Genomic DNA, 21,271 nt, shown 5'->3' with positions numbered 1-21,271 from the left:
AGGGAGTTTTTCCTCTCCACTGTTGCTACAAGCATGCTTAGTGTGAGGGATTGCCTTCGAGTCAATGAGTCGATGCAATTAACTGGCTTATCTTAGATAAAAAAACTTTGAATCAAATTGTCTGTATGATCTGGTGAACCGTAAAGTGCCTTGAGGTGACGTGTTGTGAATTGGCGCTATAGAAATAAAATGAATTGAACTTATCCATAAAAGCACTTTTAATCATTCTGACATCTCCACGAGAAAGTGCCAGACCAAATAGTTCTCTGTTGACTTCATTGAAGACAAGTATGACCCAAAGAAATACCTAACATACTCAAAGACTTCTGACACCAAACATACCAGCAAAACTAACTAAAACTTTAAGCATTAAAAGGAAACTTAAAGAAGTTTAATCTATTTTTATTTCTTACCGGACTTCTGGCACAGGATGCCCCCTTACGATGCAATCTAGCTGGACCTTGGTACCTTCAGGAACCTCCCTGCTCTTCAGCTTTTGGATGAAATGGGGGGGCTCACACGCTGGCTCTCCTTGATGTGGACTCTCTGTCAGTACAAGACGTTCATCTACATCCCCTATTTCCTGAGTAACACTGTCAAACTGCTCTTCTTTAGGAACACCCGAGTCCTGGAACTCCAAACTCCCCAAGTCCTGATCTACCACAGGTTGGTTGACCACTGCTGGGGTAGGTTTCTCTTGCTCCATCTCCACAGGCCGGATGGTACGCTCCCTGCTGTCAGAGCTGATGGGATAAACCCCATCATCGGTTTGGCTTTTGCTCTGGTTCCTGCTCCTGTGGGCCTTGCAAGTTCTTGGTCGGACCCGTTTGGAGCTGTTGGCCTTGAAGAGTGAAGACAGCTCCTCGATAAAGTCTGCTGCCTTATTGAGGAACTCTTTCTTGGACTGGGTCTCCGGTCCATACGGGGTGCCTCTAGCTGAACTGTTGCGTTCCTTATATCCCTCAGTTCCGTCCACACTGTTCCTCACCATGTTGTCTTGCCTGTTGTGCATCTTTTTGTCGGATGTAAGCAATGTGGACGTAGAAGCAGGAGGAGCAGAAAAAGAGGCAGGCGAGTGGTCTGAGACTGGAACGGCAGAAGGTGTGGATAAAGAAACGGAGGCTGAGGAGAGGTGGTTGATGGAGTCACTGGTGGAGGTGGTTACCGGCTTCACCAAGACCTTAACGTCCCCTGTCTGCTCAAGGGTCTCATGTCCAATGGCCTGCCGGGCCAAGTTCACACTCTTATCCAGCTCCTCTTGGCTGAGGAAAGCTGACAGATCTGGGAACTGTGCGTCATTGTGTCCCACGGCTTCCTCTCCTTTACCTGTGAGGGAGCCGTAAATCTGAAGGCGGGAGGGAGAGGCATCAGAGCGACTCGTCTCGCTGTGGCGATGCTGGGCTCTGGCCTCTGCAACGTAGCTCACTCTTAACAGCTGGGACAGGGACGGTGGCTGCTCCGTGTTATCTTCCATGATGCTGAAAAAAAGCACAAGATTTTCAGTTACCTTGCATACAAAAGAATGTATATATATTCCATAACAAAGACACAAGGAATTAGCAAGCATGTTAACTGTTGTGTTCAACGTTCCAAAGATGAAAATCAGAAAAGGTCCCGTATGATGTCCATATTTTACTTTTTCACATTTTCTAACATTGAAACCATAAACGTAGTCATTTGGCCTAGTGGTAGAGGCTAAAGTCCACTAGGACCTTTGCAATATCTCTGCTTCGGTTTCCCAGTAAGACAACTATTGAGGCAAAATCTAACAAAACTTTAAAGGGTTTTATTGGGCTCTTAATTTACCAATAAAAAGTACCACTATATTGAAGTGGGAGAAAATTGCAATCACAGCAAAGTGTTTTGGAGTATGTTTCTACTATCTTTTCTAATCCAAATCCAGGATTATTTTCCTTTTCTTCTTGGCAAAGAAGCTCAAGATCAGTCCAATAATAGAACCAGAACCCAGGGCTTTGACTAGACCATTCTTGAACTTTAATATTCTTTTATCTAAACTACACCAATTAAGCGTTAGGTTGTCCTGTTGGAAGATGAACCTTTTACAGCCTTCAAAGGCACATTTCTTCCAGCAATTTTCCTAATCATTTTAACAATCTTCTCTATCCCTGGTGAAGAAAATCTTCCCTACAGAACGTCAGCTTGCCCAGAATATTGAAAGTCAGGGGCGGAAGGAAAATAAAGGGCCCATGTAGCGCATCCTCACCACTATAGAGAACACTTTAGCTTGCGCTTTGGCTCCTGGGATGGCAGTTTAGCATGCATTTTTCAGCAATTTCATCACCTCTCTGCTCCCTCTGAAGCACTGTTATGTTTTAGTGCCATCTTGTTTTGCAGTGTATTGTGTTGAGGTGCCGGTGGAGATAAATCCAGATGTTTATTCTGGTCTTTAGTTTTTTTTTTTTTAAGATGATAAGTCTTCAGTTCTTTGTTCATCCTTTGTTTTTTTTCTGCTTGATGCATCAAACAGATGTGTGACTAATGTCTGCAGTGCTATTGATTATTTTTGAAATATTTTATAGAGCCAGAATACCCAGTTATACCAAATATTAATATTAAATCATACATTTCTTTAAAAAGGTTTTTTCAAATTATTGTAAATATCAGGTCAACAGTTAGCAGAGTGCATGCTCTCTCCATGTTTTTGTTGGTTCCATCCATGTATTCCCATTGTCAATTGCTTTTAGTAAAACAAAATTGGAAAATTGTTGCAGGTATTTGTATTGAACTCCCCAAAATGAAACAGGCTAAAGACTTCTTGAGCCCCCATAATTTTTTCCCCTGGAATTACCTTTTCTTTAGCTCCACACATCTTGATATTAACTCTGACAAGCTATCCTCCCTCAGCATGATGCTTCCTCTGTCATATTTCAACATAAGAGTGGAGTTTTCATGGTAGTTTGCAGCATTAGTCTTCCATATTTAATCTGACTCAGCAGGTCGGATGTGTCTTTTCGCTACTTGTGGTAAACTGCAAACAGAACTTTGTACACTCACCGGCCACTTTATTAGGTACATCTGTCCAACTGCTCGTTAACACTTAATTTCTAAGCAGCCAATCACATGGCGGCAACTCAGTGCATTTAGGCAGACATGGTCAAGACAATCTCCTGCAGTTCAAAGCGAGCATCAGTATGGGGAAGAAAGGTGATTTGAGTGACTTTGAACGTGGCATGATTGTTGGTGCCAGAAGGGCTGGTCTGAGTATTTCAGAAACTGCTGATCTACTGGGATTTTCACGCACAACCATCTCTAGGGTTTACAGAGAATGGTCCGAAAAAGAAAAAACATCCAGTGAGCGGCAGTTCTGTGGGCGGAAATGCCTTGTTGATGCCAGAGGTCAGAGGAGAATGGCCAGGCTGGTTCGAGCTGATAGAAGGGCAACAGTGACTCAAATAACCACCCGTTACAACCAAGGTGGGCAGAAGAGCATCTCTGAACGCACAGTACGTCGAACTTTGAGGCAGATGGGCTACAGCAGCAGAAAACCACACCGGGTGCCACTCCTTTCAGCTAAGACCAGGAAACTGAGGCTACAATTTGCACAAACTCATTGAAATTGGACAATAGAAGATTGGAAAAACGTTGCCTGGTCTGATGAGTCTCGATTTCTGCTGCGACATTCGGATTGTAGGGTCAGAATTTGGCGTCTACAACATGAAAGCATGGATCCATCCTGCCTTGTATCAACGGTTCAGGCTGGTGGTGGTGGTGTCATGGTGTGGGGAATATTTTCTTGGCACTCTTTGGGCCCCTTGGTACCAATTGAGCATCGTTGCAACGCCACAGCCTACCTGAGTATTGTTGCTGACCATGTCCATCTCTTTATGACCACAATCTACCCAACTTCTGATGGCTACTTTCAGCAGGATAATGCGCCATGTCATAAAGCTGGAATCATCCCAGACTGGTTTCTTGAACATGACAATGAGTTCACTGTACTCAAATGGCCTCCACAGTCACCAGATCTCAATCCAATAGAGCATCTTTGGGATGTGGTGGAACGGGAGATTCGCATCATGGATGTGCAGCCGACAAATCTGCGGCAACTGTGTGATGTCATCATGTCAATATGGACCAAACTCCCTGAGGAATGCTTCCAGCACCTTGTTGAATCTATGCCACGAAGAATTGAGGCAGTTCTGAAGGCAAAAGGGGGTCCAACCCGTTACTAGCATGGGGTACCTAATAAAGTGGCCGGTGAGTGTAGGTTCCTCTAGCTTTGGAAGATCTGGGACATTCTTTTGTTGTTTTCTTTATTTTCTTATAGTTATTCTCTCTAAAGCCTTCACAGAAAACCTGGACATATACGGATAACAAATCAGATACAGGTTACAAATAAGGGGATTTCTAAAGACAATTAGTTCTGCTGGATTTAATCTAGAGGAACCAGAATAAAAAAAGACTGGAAAAAATGCACAACAAACCTTATTGGTTTTAATTTGTTGAAAGTAAATGAAAATCGAAGGATGAATTTTCTGTCGGATTACTCCAACCTTACATGTCATAGTTTGCTTTAACAAAGTGGTAGAAAATGGAAAAAGTCAAAGGACTATGAGCATATTTACAAGGCGCTATTAGATGTGATGCGACACATTAATCTTGTAATTTACATTAAGTCTCGACAACCTGATGAAATGAAGACGTGTAGCAAAAATAGTATTTTATTTTAGCCCAAGCAGAGCCTTTCTAAGGCCTGTGCCGGGTATCATGTTCCTGACACCTGATAGGATGGGAAACAGGCACGTTCTCTGTCCCCTGCGTCCACCTCGGACTGACACCTAGAAGACGTCTCAAATATTCACAAGCATGAGGCAGGTTATAAAATACAGACAGTCTGACAATCAAAAATCAGTGCAATTAAGAGGAGGAGTGATGCCCTTCCAACAGGCCCTGGGGCTGCAGCTGTTGTGTACATTAATACCTTGCAAACAGGCTCTTAGGCCACCGCGTCACATCTAATAATAGCAAGGGGGGCGGTCAGTTTACAAGAAGAAAATCAACACAAAAAAAGCAATACATCTAATGCTTTGGCTCTGATTTTGATCAACTACAATAGGGATTTATTCTAATTCAACAGAACTATAATTAGCAGTAATGGGACCCTGCTGAGAGTTATAACACACCCCACTGAGGAGTAGGCCCTGGCCCCCATGCAGCAACACACATCCTGGCAGGCTGAGATAATTTGATTACACAGGGGGCACAGCAGGGAAGCAAAAATAGAGCCAAGCTTGTTTGAGAAATTCTGAGGCAGCCCACCGAATATGAGGCCAACAGCACAAGATAAGCCCACAGGCACAATGTGAGCGACTAAACAAGAGGGGGGCGGGTCAGTTTTACCTTCAGAATAGACCCAGCTGGCCTTTGTGCACCTGTGCTGGTTGGGAGGGGGTGGGAGGCGGGGCAGAGTCCCAGTCTTCCTGCTGCAGCCACCTGGAGAAATCCTGGACACAGGAAGCAGCTCTCTGCCACACAACAAACCCTGAAGTTTGCTGGAAAAGGAACAGCAGAGTAGCTACGGTAACCCGTCACCGGCAAACGTAGCAACATTTGTCAGCACGGGGGCTGCAGGGTTATTTTGGGGCGGACTGACCCATGTGCCTGGGTGGCGTTCCTCCTCATTGGCCAGAAGGGTAGGGGGGAGGTATAGCAGTGGGGTGGGGGTCGGGGGGGTCATGCTGTAAAGGGTGGTCTGTCCCAGACCTCTGAACCACTGGACTGGAAGATCCCAGATCAGAGTTCCCACACACACTGCAAGTCACAATAAAACCCTTGTTTATAGATGTTGGAGATCAACCTGTTTTTCCAGTGTGGTCCTGTTTCTCTGACCGTGACTGGCTGGATGTGCTCTCTTCATCCTCTGACATGGGAGTTGGCTCGGAGCTCGTCTGCCTGGCTGTGTGTTTCCTGGACGGGGCCGCCTTTTACAGATGCTTTTTGTATCTCTGCTTCTGTCTCCTCAACCCCAGTCGGCCTCAGCAGATGGCCGCGCACACTGAGTTTTTCCTCTCCACTGTCGCTACAAACATGCTTAGTTTGAGGGATTGCCTTCGAGTCAATGAGTCGATACAATCAACTGGTTTTCCTTAGATAGAAAACTTTGAATTAATCTGACTGGATGATCTGGTGAACTGGAAAGTACCTTGAGATGGCATGTGTTGTGACCCTTAGCAAAAACTAGTTTATTCAAGTATACTAAAAGTGCACTAATTTCATACTTAAAATCAGGCAGTGCGCTTAAAGTTTACTTATTCTAACCAATATTTCATATACTTAGCAATAGTATAGTCAAGTGTACTTGTCTATACTATTGTTTACATTTATTGTTTACTAAAGTATACTTTAAGTATACTTTAGTAAACTTCAAAAATGTCCCAATTTAGTTCGAAGAAGTATTACTTTAGTAATACTTCAAGTACACTAAAAGTACATTGTTCGTTATACTTTGTAAACTTATACTTATACTTAAATATTCTTAATAGAATTTACTTCAAGTATACTACTTTTTGCTAAGGGCAATTCAGTTTATTTACATAGCACTTTACAGAGACAATTCATCCAGATCATACAGTCAGACTGGTTCAGTTTTCTAAGAAAAAAAAACAGCAGATTGTATCAAGTGATGGACTTTGCTGGATTCGCTCCTCCTGGATGAAGCATGTGTTGACAGTTGATAAATGCTTGCATTTTATCTTTGATGTCAGAAATCCCTCACACCGAGCATACATGCAGTGACAGTGGAGAGGAAACCTCCAGAGAGAGAGAACATACAGTTTGACACACTAAAAGCTGAGCTCATAGCTATATTTAGGAGAGAAACAGGACTTAAAGCCTAACTCTATCATCAATAAACAAAGGTGTTAAAGGCAACAGCCCAGCTGATATTTCTTTCCAGGATGGCTTCTCAATCAAGGAGGAACCAATAAAATGAAGCTACTATGACAAGAAAAAGAGATTGTAAAGTTGTCGGTTGAACTAATAAATACAACAGAATGGGAGAATAGAGCTAGAATGATGAAAGGTCGTCCCTATGTCTTCCAGCAGAATAAGTATATAACAGCATAACTATAGAGATAGCTCAGGACAATCTATGCAGTTATCATCATCCATCCATCCCTAAGTTTTTGAACTGGGAATTCTGGGAGATGGAGTCTTGAATGGGTTCAAATATTTATTTTTTTATTTCAGATTATTTCTATAGCACCAATTCGAATTGGTGCTATAGATCATCCTTTTATAAGTTTATCTTTTCAGTTCATGAACTGAAAAGATAAACTTATAAAAGGATATAAAAGATGGATAATTATCTGTTGGATTAAGATGTGGATGAAAAAAAAACAACTCATGCATAGATGAGTTTGATGAATGAGCAGCCGGAAGGGGAGAGGAATAAAGGAGTTGGATGGATGAATGAAGAGAATAATGAATGATAATTCAACTTTGGACAGATTGATAGATGAAGCATTAATAGATGTGTATATGGATGGATGAAGTAGTCTTAGATTGACTGATGAAAGGAGAAATCCATTTCTAATCTTTAGTCAAAAATCCAGAAGAAGCAGCAAGGAATTCGGATCATTATCTGAAATTCACTTATAAAAAAATGGGTCTTAAAACATTTTCTCATAGCTTTTTTTCTCTAAACCGAAACCAGATGAGCAAAGGTCCAAACTGTTTAAGACTACCTATAGGAACCACTTTAGAAGTCAACAGCAGACAGATCCCTCTGCAAACATTTCACAAACAGAAACTGCTCCAGGTGGATGTTTATTCAATGTTTCAGCGTGAATATCGGGTTGCATGTTGCAGGAAATAGCTAAATAGTTTACATCGTGCTCATCAGATGCAGCACTTTCACCCTTCAACTGCTCCATCAAAAAGTTTAATCAAACAAGTGTTTCTAGTCTCAATATCATTTTCGATCACAGAGAAAAACAAAAGACAGGAAGCAGCAAGCCTGAGCTTTTATTTACACTTAAAACAGTGTAGGAGCTGGAATCCAAACACATCTAGTCATCAGGTGTATTGCAGCCGTTACAAAAGCTAGTATAAACTGGCTTTAAAGCAACACCTTGTACACGTTATGAAAAAGCTGTACATATTAATGCACATAAATGCATATTTGCATAATTTCTCATCAGATCCACAAAGACAGGATCTAAGATATCAAAAGTTAAGGTACATGAGATGTCTTCCAGCACTGATGTGTTTGACAGATCTTTTCTGGCACTTTGCGAATCATGCATGCGAGGCAAAAAAAAAAAAAACAAGTGTTGCACCAGTCAATCAGAAAGTGGTCAGAATCTTAATCTGCAGTTTAAACACTGATTTAAATAATCCATAAATGCATCGAAAATCAAAACTCCCATTTTCTCCAGTTACTTGACAAATTGAAAAAGTTATCAGCTGCATTTGGGCTCATCTGAATACATCATCGGTTACATTCTGTCTCACAAATAACATTTGAATGTTTTTAAGACATCTGGGGAAAAGAAAAATTGTAAATCATGGAAGTGATCACAGAATTAATAAGAACGAGCAAAGAAAAGGATTCAAAAGTCAGCCAGTTTTTCCCTGATTTGCTCTGACTGCTGATCAGCAGATTAAATGCTACAGAATTTTTTTTCTTACTGTTCTTTAAATGCATCAAAAACCCAAACTTTTTCCTAACACACAAATACATGATCAATCAGCATCTCCTTTGTTGCTTTACTGCATAATCTGGGATTAATCCTGTAATTTTCTTCCTTCACTTTAGCAAAATACATGGCAAAGTACTTAAATTTATGCTAAAGTTGTTTTGTTTTTTAAATAATGAATACGTTTTTCAATTATGCAGGTTCACAAATTATAACAAGATTCTAAATTTTAGTGATTTGGATCCAGTAAACACAGAGTGATATTTTTCAAGCATTTATTTCTGTTAATTTTGATCAATTCTGCCAACAGTTCATAAAAAGCCGGAGAATTTAATTTAACACAGAGCCCAAGCTGGAAAGCCTCATGTTAAAACAGCTGCTGTACTCAAAGGAAGGTTTAGTGGAAGGAAAAAGTGTGGAAGAAGATGCTCAGCAACAGGCATTACAGCAGGAAGGCTTTAATTGCTCTTTTTAAAGGAACCTTAAATTGGGTTCCTGCTAGCAGTAAGCCATAATCTTCAAAAGAGAATAAATTATTTCACTCTGTGTTTATTGAATCAATTTAGCTCCATCTTAAGAATTTAATTACAGAAATAAGTTAATTGATATTTATTAAAATGCATCTGGGTGCATCAAGATCTCTAGGAAGAAAATCTGAATTCTCAGGTTAAATATTTAGGAAAACAATGGCTTGGGAAAGGTCTGATTGGTGCATCGTCAAGCACTAAAGATGCTTGTTTCAAACTGAAACTAATACTCAAAGGTTGTTGGGGCAGAAGCAGCTGAAAGACACAAAGTAAACAAACATCCTCTTTGGCATACAACGGTTATTTCCTAACAGTTTTCTTTTTTGTGTAATGCAGTAAAGGCAACATAAGAGTAGAGCATTACAACAAAAATTAAAAGTTTTTGTGTATCTTGACTGTAACAGGTGGCTTGTGGGATTAAAACATTATCATTAGCAGCAACTGGAAAGTGTTGATTAGCTTCATCTGTAAATAAAAAAAAAACAGCACAAGACACTTCCAGCAAGAAGTTTGGGAATGAAACAAAGATTCACAGGATACCGATCAAAATGATGCATTCAGGTTCTCTTCCATCCCAGTAAGCAGATGCAACAACTGCATCCTGATGCATGGCAACCGTAGAACCTTTGTGAAGTCCGTTTTCCTTTCTCTCCATGCATCAAAAATAGGCTCCAACATTATTGTGTTTTTCACAGTGTTTTTGTGGCCTTGAGTCAACAGAGACGAACATGAGACATTGTTGAATTTGTATTTAGTGCAGCGAGTGTGATAAAGATGTAGGAGGCACAGTAGAGTTCTGCAACAGATCCGAGGGCGCCTTTTTGTCGCCATCAGGAGTCTTCACTGGCACGTTTGCGGGATTGGTCCCCCCTGGGGACAAGAAAGATAAAAGACCTTAGTGATTCTGGTGCAGACTGGAGAGTCAGAAACCTAAGCAGCGGGAAACCGACCGTGGGAAACCGTTCATGCAGAGCTCCATCTGCAGCTTCCGGTCATGGTCTGCGTAATCGGGCAGCCGAGATTCAACAGCAGGAGGGTGGATCTGCGGTATGAAGCTGGAGAAGAGGGCCGGAGCGAGCTGGGCCCACTCTGAAAGGACAAAAAAAACAATTATATTTATGGAACAGAAGGACCTTAAAGTATAAGAACTCCCCTATCTGATGTCCATTAACGCATACGTCACCTGGACGTAGGCTGTAGAGGCCTTTAACCACACTGGCCATCGTGGATGGTTGAACTTGAAAGGGCATGGAGTGAGCTTTAATGAGCAGAGCTGGAAATAAATGAAAACGAAGTCTGAATGTGGTTCAGAGAGAGAAAAACCGAAAGCCAGAACATTGTAGGATAAGGTGTGTTTTACTTCTTTGATGTCTTGCTTAACAATAAACAGTTAAGCCATTTGGTGGACAGCAGTAACATTACAACGCTAAAAGATATTTCTTCAATGCAAATGCTATTAACTAATCAAACAGAGCACATTTTTATCTAATAAACTATTAATCCAAAATGATTTGGTTATTTGTTTAAATCATTTGCTCTGTTTCTGGCCTCAGAGCAGATAAAGAGCATCATGGAAACCGAGGAACACAGCAGACAGGTCAGAGAGAAGGTTGCAGAGAAATTTAAAGGTCTAGAGGATGATCTTTTATTTCCGGGTGGATCACCTAAATAAGTTCACTGGAAAAAATCCAAATCTAGACAAGTTCTTTTTTCTTAAAATAAGTGCATTTATTCTTGAATTGAGGAGATAAAAGAGACATATTGCCAATTGAACAAGACAACTTTGGTTTAAAATAAGAAAACGCAATTGCATTGTCTTATTTCAAGTGCATATTATCTCATTGTCTTATTTTAAGAGTAAAAATACTCATTCCATTGGCAAACTATCTCATTTACATACTCAAATCAAGGGTAAATACACTTAATTTGAGAAAATTTTACTTATTTCTAGATCGTTTTTGCAGTGTTGTCCTCCTAATTGTCAATCACCATGTTGATATGTTTACGGAAGGCCGTCCTACGTGCTCATCCTGTTAGCTTCTCTTTTTCTGTGCAGGCGCACTTTCAGACGTATATCTGCGGTGAGCTACGGTTTCAGCCAGTCATTGAAGCTCACCTTTCTCACGCCGGTTCTTTGAAAATGGCAGAGGGTCGGAAGTTAAAAAGTCTCTTCCAAGTGTAAGAGAAGAAAAGAAAGGCCTCAGAAGAGGCAGATTAGCTGTCAATACGGCAGGTTATCGCCACAGGCTGTTGCTACCCGACAGCGGCGACTGATAACAAAGATGGCGCAGGCAACACGCAGAGTAGGAGAAGTTACGTGACCAACGGGGAGCAAAAAGTAGTGATTACCGTATTTTCGCGACTATAAGGCGCATATAAACGTCTTTTTTTCCCTCAAAATGTGCAGCGCGCCCTATAGTGCGGTGCGCCCTATATGTGTTGTTACTGCGGATGTTGTTGAGACTGCCATGAGAACGTTAAAGGGGGAAGTGTGGGCGTGGATTGTGTATAAAAGAACAGGTATGTGCTTTATGCAGAACTCCTCATCTCCTCATTGAGGAGATGATGAAAGCGTGGCTGAGGGAGGTGTATGTGAGGAGACCAGGTGGTTTTTTTCCACGCCTCACCATCGCTGTTAATCTGTGACTCCACGCGTGCCCATCTCACAGCCGATGTGAAAAACATGGTGAAACAAATTAACGCTGTGCTAACCGGCCGTTCAAAGTAATACTGCTTTCACACCGGACGCAGCAAACCAGCAAAATCGCGTCTGCTGCTTCATTTTTGAGGCTTGTACCAGTTAGTTCTGACGCGCGGCTGAAGCAGCTTTGCTGCTCTGGCTGTGCGGTCCCAAAAGTGTCTGACGCGCGTTGGGCGGAGCTACTCTATCCTTTCTTTGCCTTGCAGCTATATTTGCTGTGATCAGTGGGAATAAAGTAGTTTTAATATGTTTTTAAGTGAGAAAATCCACCTGAAAACTTAATCAGTGCAGTCAGTTCATCCAGATTACCATCCTGCCTTGCAATATTATTTCTGTCGGAGCCGCTCAGACCCCCACATACCAGCAGTGCGCTGTCAGTAGGAATCCCTTCATCAGCAGCCTCTGGCCAGGTCGCCTCCTCGCGGTTCACCGCGGCAGCTGGTAGGTGTTTTCCATCTAAATAATCTAAACTGCAGGCACCAGGATAATAAAAGCGAACATATTCTGCTGGCAGATTTCTGCATTTTAAGTTAATTTAGGCATCAATAAACTTCAGAGGAGTGATCACAGCGCTCTGTGTCATCAGCGATGTGTCTGTCTCACGGCCAGCTCTCAGGTTTGATTAATACTGAGATAAATACATGAATAAAGCACAAACTCGCTCTGTTTTTAAATACGTAGTAGAGGTATTTAAACGTAGTAGAGGACATGTACCGGTATATAAAACCCGCGCCCTATAATCCGGTGCGCCTTATGTGTGTGTTAAATACGGAAATGGCACACATAACTGAGACTGCGCCTTTTAGTACGGTGCGCCTTATGGACGTGAAAATACGGTATCTATACGAACGGTCATGAAATTGGGTTCACTATAAAGTCCACTATATTGTCCCTTATAGTGATTGAGGGATTTAGGGGTTAGGGATGGACGTTCGGTCACAGTAAGCTTGTATGAGCTATGAAAACAGCAACTTTTAAACAGACCGTGCACGTGGAGAAATGGGCTTGCACGCATTTAATAGGCGTTCCCTCTCAGAGTGGGTACAGGGTTGTGCTGTGCTTTTTTTTTTTTTTTTTTTTTTTTTTTTTTTTTAGTGGAGAGGTTGGGTCTTTTAAAAAAATTGTGAAAATCCTCCACAATACCTTTAAAGCACAGTCATGTTTTAATATAACATCCATGCTCTGAACTTCTCCAAGAACTCTGTTCAATCTTTCATCTGGATTTGGAGAGACAAACTAAGAAATGGAGGTTTGTTGAAAAGCATTCGGTTAGAAACTTCCCAAAGCTAACCACAGACTAAAGAACCCCTGCCTAAAAAAAGCCATGAAATCTCCCATTAGTTTGCAGTGAAAGCGACGCAGTAGTCATGAGAAAACAAGTTGATCTGGTCAGATGAAGTAGCAGTTACAGTTTTAAAAACATGGGGGTGGCTGCATCATGCTGTGGGGGAGCTACATGTGGATGATTTTGTGCTGTCCTGTAGATCAGGCATCCCCAACCTCGTCCTCAAGGCCCGCTGTCCTGCAGGTTTTAGAGGTTTCTCTGCTTTAGCACAGCTGGTTATAATGATTGCAGTAGACCAAAATCCTGTTAATCAGCTTTCAATTAAAATCAGCTGTGCTGGAGCAAAGAAACCTGCAGGATAGCGGGCCTCGAGGACCGAGGTTGGGGATGCCTGCTGTAGATGCATCCCTGATTCAGCACACCAGGCTCAAAACTTCAACTTAACTGGGTTCTGCTAATTACCCAGTTAGTGGACCCCGGTGTGTTGAAGCAGGACCCCAGCCTCTGAGGACCAGAGTTTAACACTTATGGTCTCCAGATAATGCAAAGCTATTAGGTGGGTCTATATACAACTGATTACAAAAATTAGATTGCGAAGGTAATAACAACAAGCTCTCACGCATCAATTTGCTTAGATGTTTTTCTGCAACATGGTCTGCAAACAGCTTCATCAGATCCTCTTTCAGGTCTCGGTTCAGTTTCGACTCAATATAAAACTTGTTCTGAAATATAGAAAAAAATATGAAAAGTAGCTATAATATCTTTTTTTTTTTTTAGGTGGCACAAAATAGAAACAATACCTACCAAGTATATAAACACTGGAACGATGCACTGAAGAGAGGCTAAGTACTGAGTCAGAGCAACGTTGAAGTTCTCAATCAGGCTCTGAGGTGGGCTGGCCTGTCGATAAGTCAGACAAACTTTAGCTTTATTCATATTCTCTTTGAGGTGTTTCACTGTATTTGGGTTTTCTTACCTGTAGCTGCGTAGAAACCTGCTGCAGGTGAGCTGTTATCTTTGACGTCAGGTCACCGTAGAGCAGCTCTGAGTGCTGCTGGCAAACACACTTGTAGACGTAACTGAGAATAAGAATCAGCAGAAGAGCAGCACATTAATGAAGGTATGCATTTCAGCTGCTCTGTCATGACCAGCAAAACCAAACACTAAAGGCAAAAAAAGCAGTGACTCAGCACCACCTAGTGGACAGAACAGGTTGATGAAAAAATATCACCAGTGTTGAAAATGTAAAAAACTATTAATCAACAGTAGACCTCATATCTACGGAAGAGGATTAGGGCCACTGGAAAAAAAAAGAAAAAAGTTAACTGATTTTTTTTTTTTTTTATTTCAGTATAGTATGGGAAAAAAGTCAGAATTCTGACTTTAATGTCAGAATTCTGACTTTTTTCTCAGAATTCTGACTTTTTTCTCAGAATTCTGACTTTAATCTCAGAATTCTGACTTTTTTCTCAGAGTTCTGGCTTTTTTCTCAGAATTTTAGATCTTATTGTAGATGGGCACCATAAAGGAAGAGATGTGGGAGCACTCAGCTTCACTGACAAAGATTCGAGTTGTTTGAGAGGGCCAGTGACACATTGGTGGAAAATGACGGAATTAGGCAACTTTTTACGTGCCCGAGGGGTCCCCTCATTAATGGAGGAGCAGAAGGTCATTAAAACAAGAGAGCAAGTCTCTAAAACAGACATGGCTATGGCTTGATGCTAACATGTTTGTTAGCTGTCAGAATTCTGAGAAAAAAGTCAGAATTCTGAGATCAAAGTCAGAATTCTGAGATTAAAGTCAGATTTCTGAGATTAAAGTCAGAATTCTGACTTTTTTCCCCATATTAAACTGAAATAAAATGTAAAAATCAGTTAACCTTTTTTTTTTCAGTGGCCCTAATCCTCTTCCATAGCAAAGGGAAGGAGCGGTTATGATCTGATGAAACCAAACTTTAATGTTTCAGTCTCGGTTCTGCAAGGTAGGTTACATACAAAACCAGCACTGATCATATAGAGAGAAAAAAAGAAGTAGGACAGTGATGGTAAAACCATGATTTATTTTATTTGTAGCAGGGTTTTAACCTCTTACCAACCAAAAGATTTAAGCTTATGCACTAAATTTGGACATCTGAACTGGCCTCGCCTAATAAACGCACATAGAGGATGCTTTTAAAAGAATGTAGCTTCGAGTTTTTGGTGATAATCATTTCAATACTGTGACAATTACACAACCTTAAGGCCACTTCAAACCATGGCTGCAAACAATGATTATTTAGCTAATTGATTATCTGTTCATTATTTTCTCGATTAATAATTGAGCATCAAAAGGTCAATTTAAGAAGATTTTATGCAGAATTTAAACCAGGTAAAGCTAAAACTGCCACTTAAGGGGTTCTGGGCAGAGCTTATTCGCAGAAAAAAAAGGGTTTTCATTCTAAATGTGAAATATTTATGGGTTTTTCTTATATAATTTTGGAATAATTACGGTTTTGTGTAGTTTGATTTTCATTCAGCATATGTTCTAAACCAGTCAAAGGGCTAACCGATTATAAAATCAGCTTATGGTTATTTTAATAAGGGATTGATCATGATTAAACTGATTGATCCAGTCCTAGTTCAAACATTTTTTTAATCCTGCTTTCTAGATACCACTGCTTTGACACACACCATAGCATGCATATGTAATTTACTGCAATTGCTTTTCCTGTTGTTGACAAAATATGTGCAAAATTTGACATCAACAGAATGAGGTATACTGATGCTTTTATAGAACAAAAACATATTTATTTTACCATTTATTTGACAATAAAAAAAACATTTTATTTTGTAGGCGAAAGGTATTTTCTTCCGATATCACTTTTGTTATAAAGGTGATGAAAGCAAGTGAGTAATTTCCTATGATATGAGCTGATTTCTATCAATCAAGTGGCCCCCCTCACCTTATGAACGACGCCCCACCCCTCATTTCAAAGCTCTCCACCTTGGCTGCCACCTCATGTGTTAGAACATAAACGCTGGGGCGAAGAGAAGCGGGCTTTGTTGTGACAGCAGGCTAACACACTGGAAAAACTCAAATCTAGATAAGTAATTTTTTCTTAAAATAAGTGAATTTGTTCTTGGATTGAGGAGGTAAAAGATACATTTTGCCAATAAAACAAGGCAATTTACATTTAAAATAAGAAAAAAAATTGCATTGTCTTATTTCAAGTGCATATTATCTAATTATCTTATTTTAAGAGTAAAAATACTCATTCCATTGGCAAACTATATCATTTACCTATTCAAATTAAGGGTAAATACCCTTAATTTAAGAACTTTTTACTTATTTCTGAATAATCTTTCCAATGCATAGAGCTGAAAATAAACGGACCCAATATATGACCAGAACCTCAGATGAAAGCTTTAGTTTTTCAATTTTATGTTTCTGATTTTCTGATAGAAGCAAAGCAAGTTTTCATAAATTCAAAATTCAATGGGTTGATATTTTATGGAGGAAACAATTTAATGTTCTTCTTCTGTGGATTATTATGAACAAAATGAGCCTAAACATGCCTGGAACATCTATGAAAGACAGATATTTCCATACGGACACTAAAACTTACTTATTGCCTTTTAAAGGAGAAGTTCGGTTTTTAACACTTTTAGCCCATTTTCTGTAGTGTCCAGGATGAAATCGAATGATCGACACCAAAATGTTGACAATTGGTCCTGTCTCTGCTATTTGGCTCATGCAGAATCTCCCCCTGGCTGCTTTAGAATGGCTAGCATAGAGCATGTCCGATAATGTCCTTAAAACAACCTTAAACGTTTTTTTTTTTAAATATGCTACTCACCAGGTCGTCAGCGCTGTTCAATGACGTTCCAAAAAAAGTTTCGTAAAGAAAAAACGTTCCTGTAGTGTTTTATTTAGCATTTTGTAAATCCCATTGAGTTCTGTTGGAATAGTCAATATCCCTCCGCCACCGGAAACGGAAATGGGGCCTGTTTACACAGTTGTAGTCTTTTCGCTTCACTCTGTGTACTCCGACGTCGAGAATCAAGAATCCACCTTTCGTATTCCATTTTCAGAGTTTTTTAAAGTGTTTAACAGAGACGTTAGCACCTCGACGTCGGAGTACACAGAGTGAAGCGAAAAGACTACAACTGTGTAAACAGGCCCCATTTCCGTTTCCGGTGGCAGCGGAATATTGACTATTCCAACAGAACTCAATGGGATTCACAAAATGCTAAATAAAACACTACAGGAACGTTTTTTCTTCACGAAACTTTTTTTGGAACGTCATTGAACAGCGCTGACGACCCGGTGAGTAGCATATTTAAAAAAAAGAACGTTTAAGGTTGTTTTAAGGACATTATCGGACATACACTATGGAAGCCATTCTGAAGCAGCCAGGGGGGGATTCTGCATGAGCCAAAAAGCGGAGACAGGACCAATTGTCAAAATTTTGGTGTCGATCATTCGATTTCATCCTGGACACTACAGAAAATGGGCTAAAAGTGTTAAAAACCGAACTTCTCCTTTAATGATGGTCGAAGGCATTATTAGGTTTGAGAGATTTGTTTTTTTTGAGGAAAAAAATATATATATATATAAAATAGAAAGGAGATTCTGACTGAAAAAATAATTGGTTAGAATCACATCAAACAACTAATAAATGACCAAATTAGGGCTGCAGATACCGATTATCTTAGTAATCGATTAATCTATCAGTTATTCTTTTGACTAATACATTAATCTAAAAATTAAATTTGTTTTATTAAGCTACCATAAAATAATATACGGAATAGAGAAGAGAAGCTTTTATTGTAAATAGCAAAACATGTAACTAATCTGTCCATTCACATTAAATTATATAAATATATGAATAAAGAAACAATTTAATCTCTAACTGAAAAAATATCCGTATACATTTTTTTAGTTTATATATGCAGATTTTTTTTCTAAATTACTGCTGCAAGTAGGTTATTTTCTTTCAGCAAGTAGTTTGTTTTAGAGTCTGGATAAAGATTGGATTACTAAATTAGTTGATAATTATTTCATTAATTAATTAAGCAGATTAATCATCTTCTTATACCACAGCTAGTATATGATGCTGCAACAAAATATAAACTGAAGTGCGTGCACAGTTATGCAACCAGGCTATTGTGGCTTTTTTGCCAACTATGCCGTAAGTTGAGAAATTTTGAGCATGCTCAGAATTTCCAGACAGAAAATTTCTGTTTTTACTGAGGCTCAGCTTAAAAACAGCTAAGTATATGTTTTGGTACCAATGAGTAACAAACCAATGCAGCCTTACCAAAAGATTTTCTCTATGAATATATGTTTTTTTTTTTACAAATCTTGTTTTACAGAGTTCACACAAGGACTTTTCTTTTAGATTTTATATCATTTATGGTGACAAAGTACAACTACTATTAATAAAACTTGAGCTATCATCACCTTAAGAGTGACATCGTTTCTACACCACGACCGTCCATGTTTCTTGATCACAACTGTCTATGTTAAATGCAGAGGAACAGGGTGGTAGATTTCTTTCAGCCAGCTGACCAGCAGTGTGCAGCTGAAAACATTTCAGTGGTTTAACTGTTTTATATGGTGGCCCAGAGGTGTCGTCACTAATAAAAAAGCTGCAACACAAATACAAAAGCTGCAATATAAATACAAAAGCTGCAACACAAATACAAAAAACGGAACATATATATGTAAAAGCCACAACGGAAATATAAAACTACAACAGAAGTTGTTGTGAAGTGTTGCAGGATTTGCATTTTTGCTGCGGCTTTTGCATTTGCGCCGCGCCTTTTGCATTTATGTTGCGGCTTTTTCATTCATGCAGCAGCTTTTGTATTTATGCTGCGGCTTTTGTGTTTGCATTGCAGCTTTTGAATTTATGCTGCAGCTTTTGTATCTGCATTGCACCTTTTGCATTTATGCTGCAGCTTTTGTATCTGCATTGCACCTTTTGCATTTATGCTGCAGCTTTTGTATTCGCGTTGCACCTTTTGAATTTATGCTGCAGCTTTTGTATTTGCGTTGCACCTTTTGAATTTATGCTGCAGCTTTTGTATTTGCCTTGCAGCTTTTGCATTTATGCTGCGACTTTTGCATTTGCTCTGCGGCTTTTGCATTTGTGCTGCGGCTTTTGTATATGTGCTTAGGTTTTTGCATTTGTGCTTAGGCTTCTGCATTTGCGCTGCGGCTTTTGTATTCATGTTGCACCTTTTGCATTTATGCTGCAGCTTTTGTATTCGCGTTGCACCTTTTGCATTTATGCTGCAGCTTTTGTATTTGCGTTGCAGCTTTTGAATTTATGCTGCAGCTTTTGTATTTGTGTTGCACCATTTCCATTTATGCTGCAGCTTTTGTATTTGCGTTGCACCTTTTGCATTTATGCTGCAGCTTTTGTATTTGCGTTGCACCTTTTGCATTTATGCTGCAGCTTTTGTATTTGCATTGCAGCTTTTGCATTTATGCTGCAGCTTTTGTATTTGCATTGCAGCTTTTGCATTTATGCTGCAGCTTTTGTATTTATGCTGCGGCTTTTGTATTTGTGCTTAGGCTTTTGCATTTAGGCTTCACCTTCTGCATTTGCGCTGCGGTTTTTGCAGTTGCGCTGCGGTTTTTGCAGTTGCGCTGCGGCTTTTGCATTTGCGCTGCGGCTTTTGCATTAGTGCTGACACCTCTAGACCACCGTAGTTTTAAGCCTCTCCATGATTCATTTTGTTGCTATTTGTTAAATAAATAGTGCAGAGGCGCTCAGGTCTGGTCCTCCAGAGCTACCATCCTGTAACTTTTAGATGCATCTTTTCTCTAACACACCTGAATTGAAAGGCTCAATCTTCTGCTTTAGCCCAGCAGATGGGTGGTAAGTAGCCACTCGTTGGATTCAGCTGTGTTAAAAATGGGGTGCAATAAAAAGTTGCAGGAAAGTAGCTCTTGAGGACTGGAGCAACCCTGAAATAGTGCAAAGTGGAAGTGGGGCCCAGAATCAGGTCTGGTGAGCATCCAGGCTTACCCATAGATCTGAGCATAGGATACAGAAATGTGATCCGAGAGGTTCTGGATCAGCAGACGGTCTATCGCCTCCTCCAGATTGGGCCAGTGGTTCTTCATGTAGTCCTCTATAGCCATTGCATTCAACACTGGGGAAAGAAAGATGGTCAGACACGTAAACGCATCACTTTGGTAGTAAACAGAACCGCTAGGCCAGGCTGGGGGGGAGACCTCAGCTCAGGGGCCCCGTTTGCCAACTTACGGAACTTGGAAGTAGAATCGAGGCTGAATTTCTCCTCGCTGTTAGCAGCAGAGCATTCCGTTTCGCTAACTTCGCTGCTATCGCTGCCTGAATCCGAGTCCATGAACTTCGACCCGCAGGGAGAAGGGGACCACGGCTCCCCCCGTTTCATCGCCGGTTCTCCACCCGGTACAACGGAACAAACGGGCTGAGAGACTCCCATTCCGCCCGGTACCTGGCTGCTAAGCGCCGGGGTGGCTTTACCGTCGCCGCTGCTCCTGCGGTGGTTGTGGTTGTGGTCGTCTTTAACCTCCGAGCTGTCGTCCTCCATGGCCTCCATCTTTACGGTTTGCGTTGAAGGCCAAAACCGAGCAGAACTACAGAAACATGTCAACAGAAACAAGTGAAAACAAACAATAAACTCAGCCCTGCTCGGTGCCGTAAATCCCCTTTCAGCTTTGGGCTCACATTTTACGACACTTGCAAAAGATTTTAGTAAAAGTAGTACTTTTTTTTTTTTAAAGATAACTAGGAAATTTACTTGCCCAAACTTAATTAATAATATAAAGTTGACATTAATTTATTGTGAACAAAATATCTAATCCTTTTCAAAATGCCTAGTGAGTTTTTTTGCAGATTGTACCACATTTTACGACACTTGGAGTCAAGGTAAGACTTTGGTGAGGAAACTGGGAAATGTAGTTCAAAGCATGTGATCTGGTTCCTATAGAGCAGCAAAGAAAAAAGTAAAAATCTAACTGAAAAGTTCAAAAGTTAATAAGCCTAGTTAACAATTATATTTAGGTTTATTAACTAACAAAAAAATAGTACCAAAAAATTTGTTTCTATGTGTTTTTCATT

The 21,271-nt window shown here is 40.3% G+C and overlaps 2 protein-coding genes across 3 annotated transcripts in view; both read right to left on the bottom strand.

Annotated features, from left to right (window-relative positions):
* mypn (myopalladin) overlaps nucleotides 1-5,586 on the bottom strand; it is a 36,081-nt gene extending 30,495 nt beyond the window's left edge. For both annotated transcript variants that reach the window (XM_038284124.1, XM_038284125.1), the window contains exons 1-2: nucleotides 5,362-5,586; nucleotides 414-1,478 (exon numbers count right to left, since the gene is read on the bottom strand). In XM_038284124.1, the coding sequence (XP_038140052.1) occupies nucleotides 414-1,474 (1,061 nt within the window). In that variant the 5' untranslated portion in view covers nucleotides 1,475-1,478; nucleotides 5,362-5,586. The remainder of the gene's footprint in view (nucleotides 1-413; nucleotides 1,479-5,361) is intronic.
* A 4,427-nt stretch (nucleotides 5,587-10,013) lies between these two features.
* cacul1 (CDK2 associated cullin domain 1) lies at nucleotides 10,014-20,877 on the bottom strand. Its single transcript, XM_038284149.1, has 8 exons — nucleotides 20,432-20,877; nucleotides 20,192-20,318; nucleotides 14,150-14,252; nucleotides 13,978-14,073; nucleotides 13,793-13,895; nucleotides 10,371-10,460; nucleotides 10,138-10,276; nucleotides 10,014-10,057 (listed from the first exon to the last, which is right to left on the bottom strand). The coding sequence occupies exons 1-8, from the start codon at nucleotides 20,748-20,750 to the stop codon at nucleotides 10,018-10,020; spliced, it is 1,017 nt and encodes a 338-aa protein (XP_038140077.1). The 5' UTR covers nucleotides 20,751-20,877; the 3' UTR covers nucleotides 10,014-10,017.
* Between the last annotated feature and the right edge of the window lie 394 nt (nucleotides 20,878-21,271).

The sequence above is a fragment of the Cyprinodon tularosa genome, unplaced genomic scaffold (genome assembly GCF_016077235.1).
Source record: "Cyprinodon tularosa strain WSP-4 unplaced genomic scaffold, ASM1607723v1 ctg199, whole genome shotgun sequence".
In the NCBI taxonomy this organism is placed as follows: Eukaryota; Metazoa; Chordata; class Actinopteri; order Cyprinodontiformes; family Cyprinodontidae; genus Cyprinodon; species Cyprinodon tularosa.
This window is presented reverse-complemented; position numbering and strand designations above follow the sequence as displayed.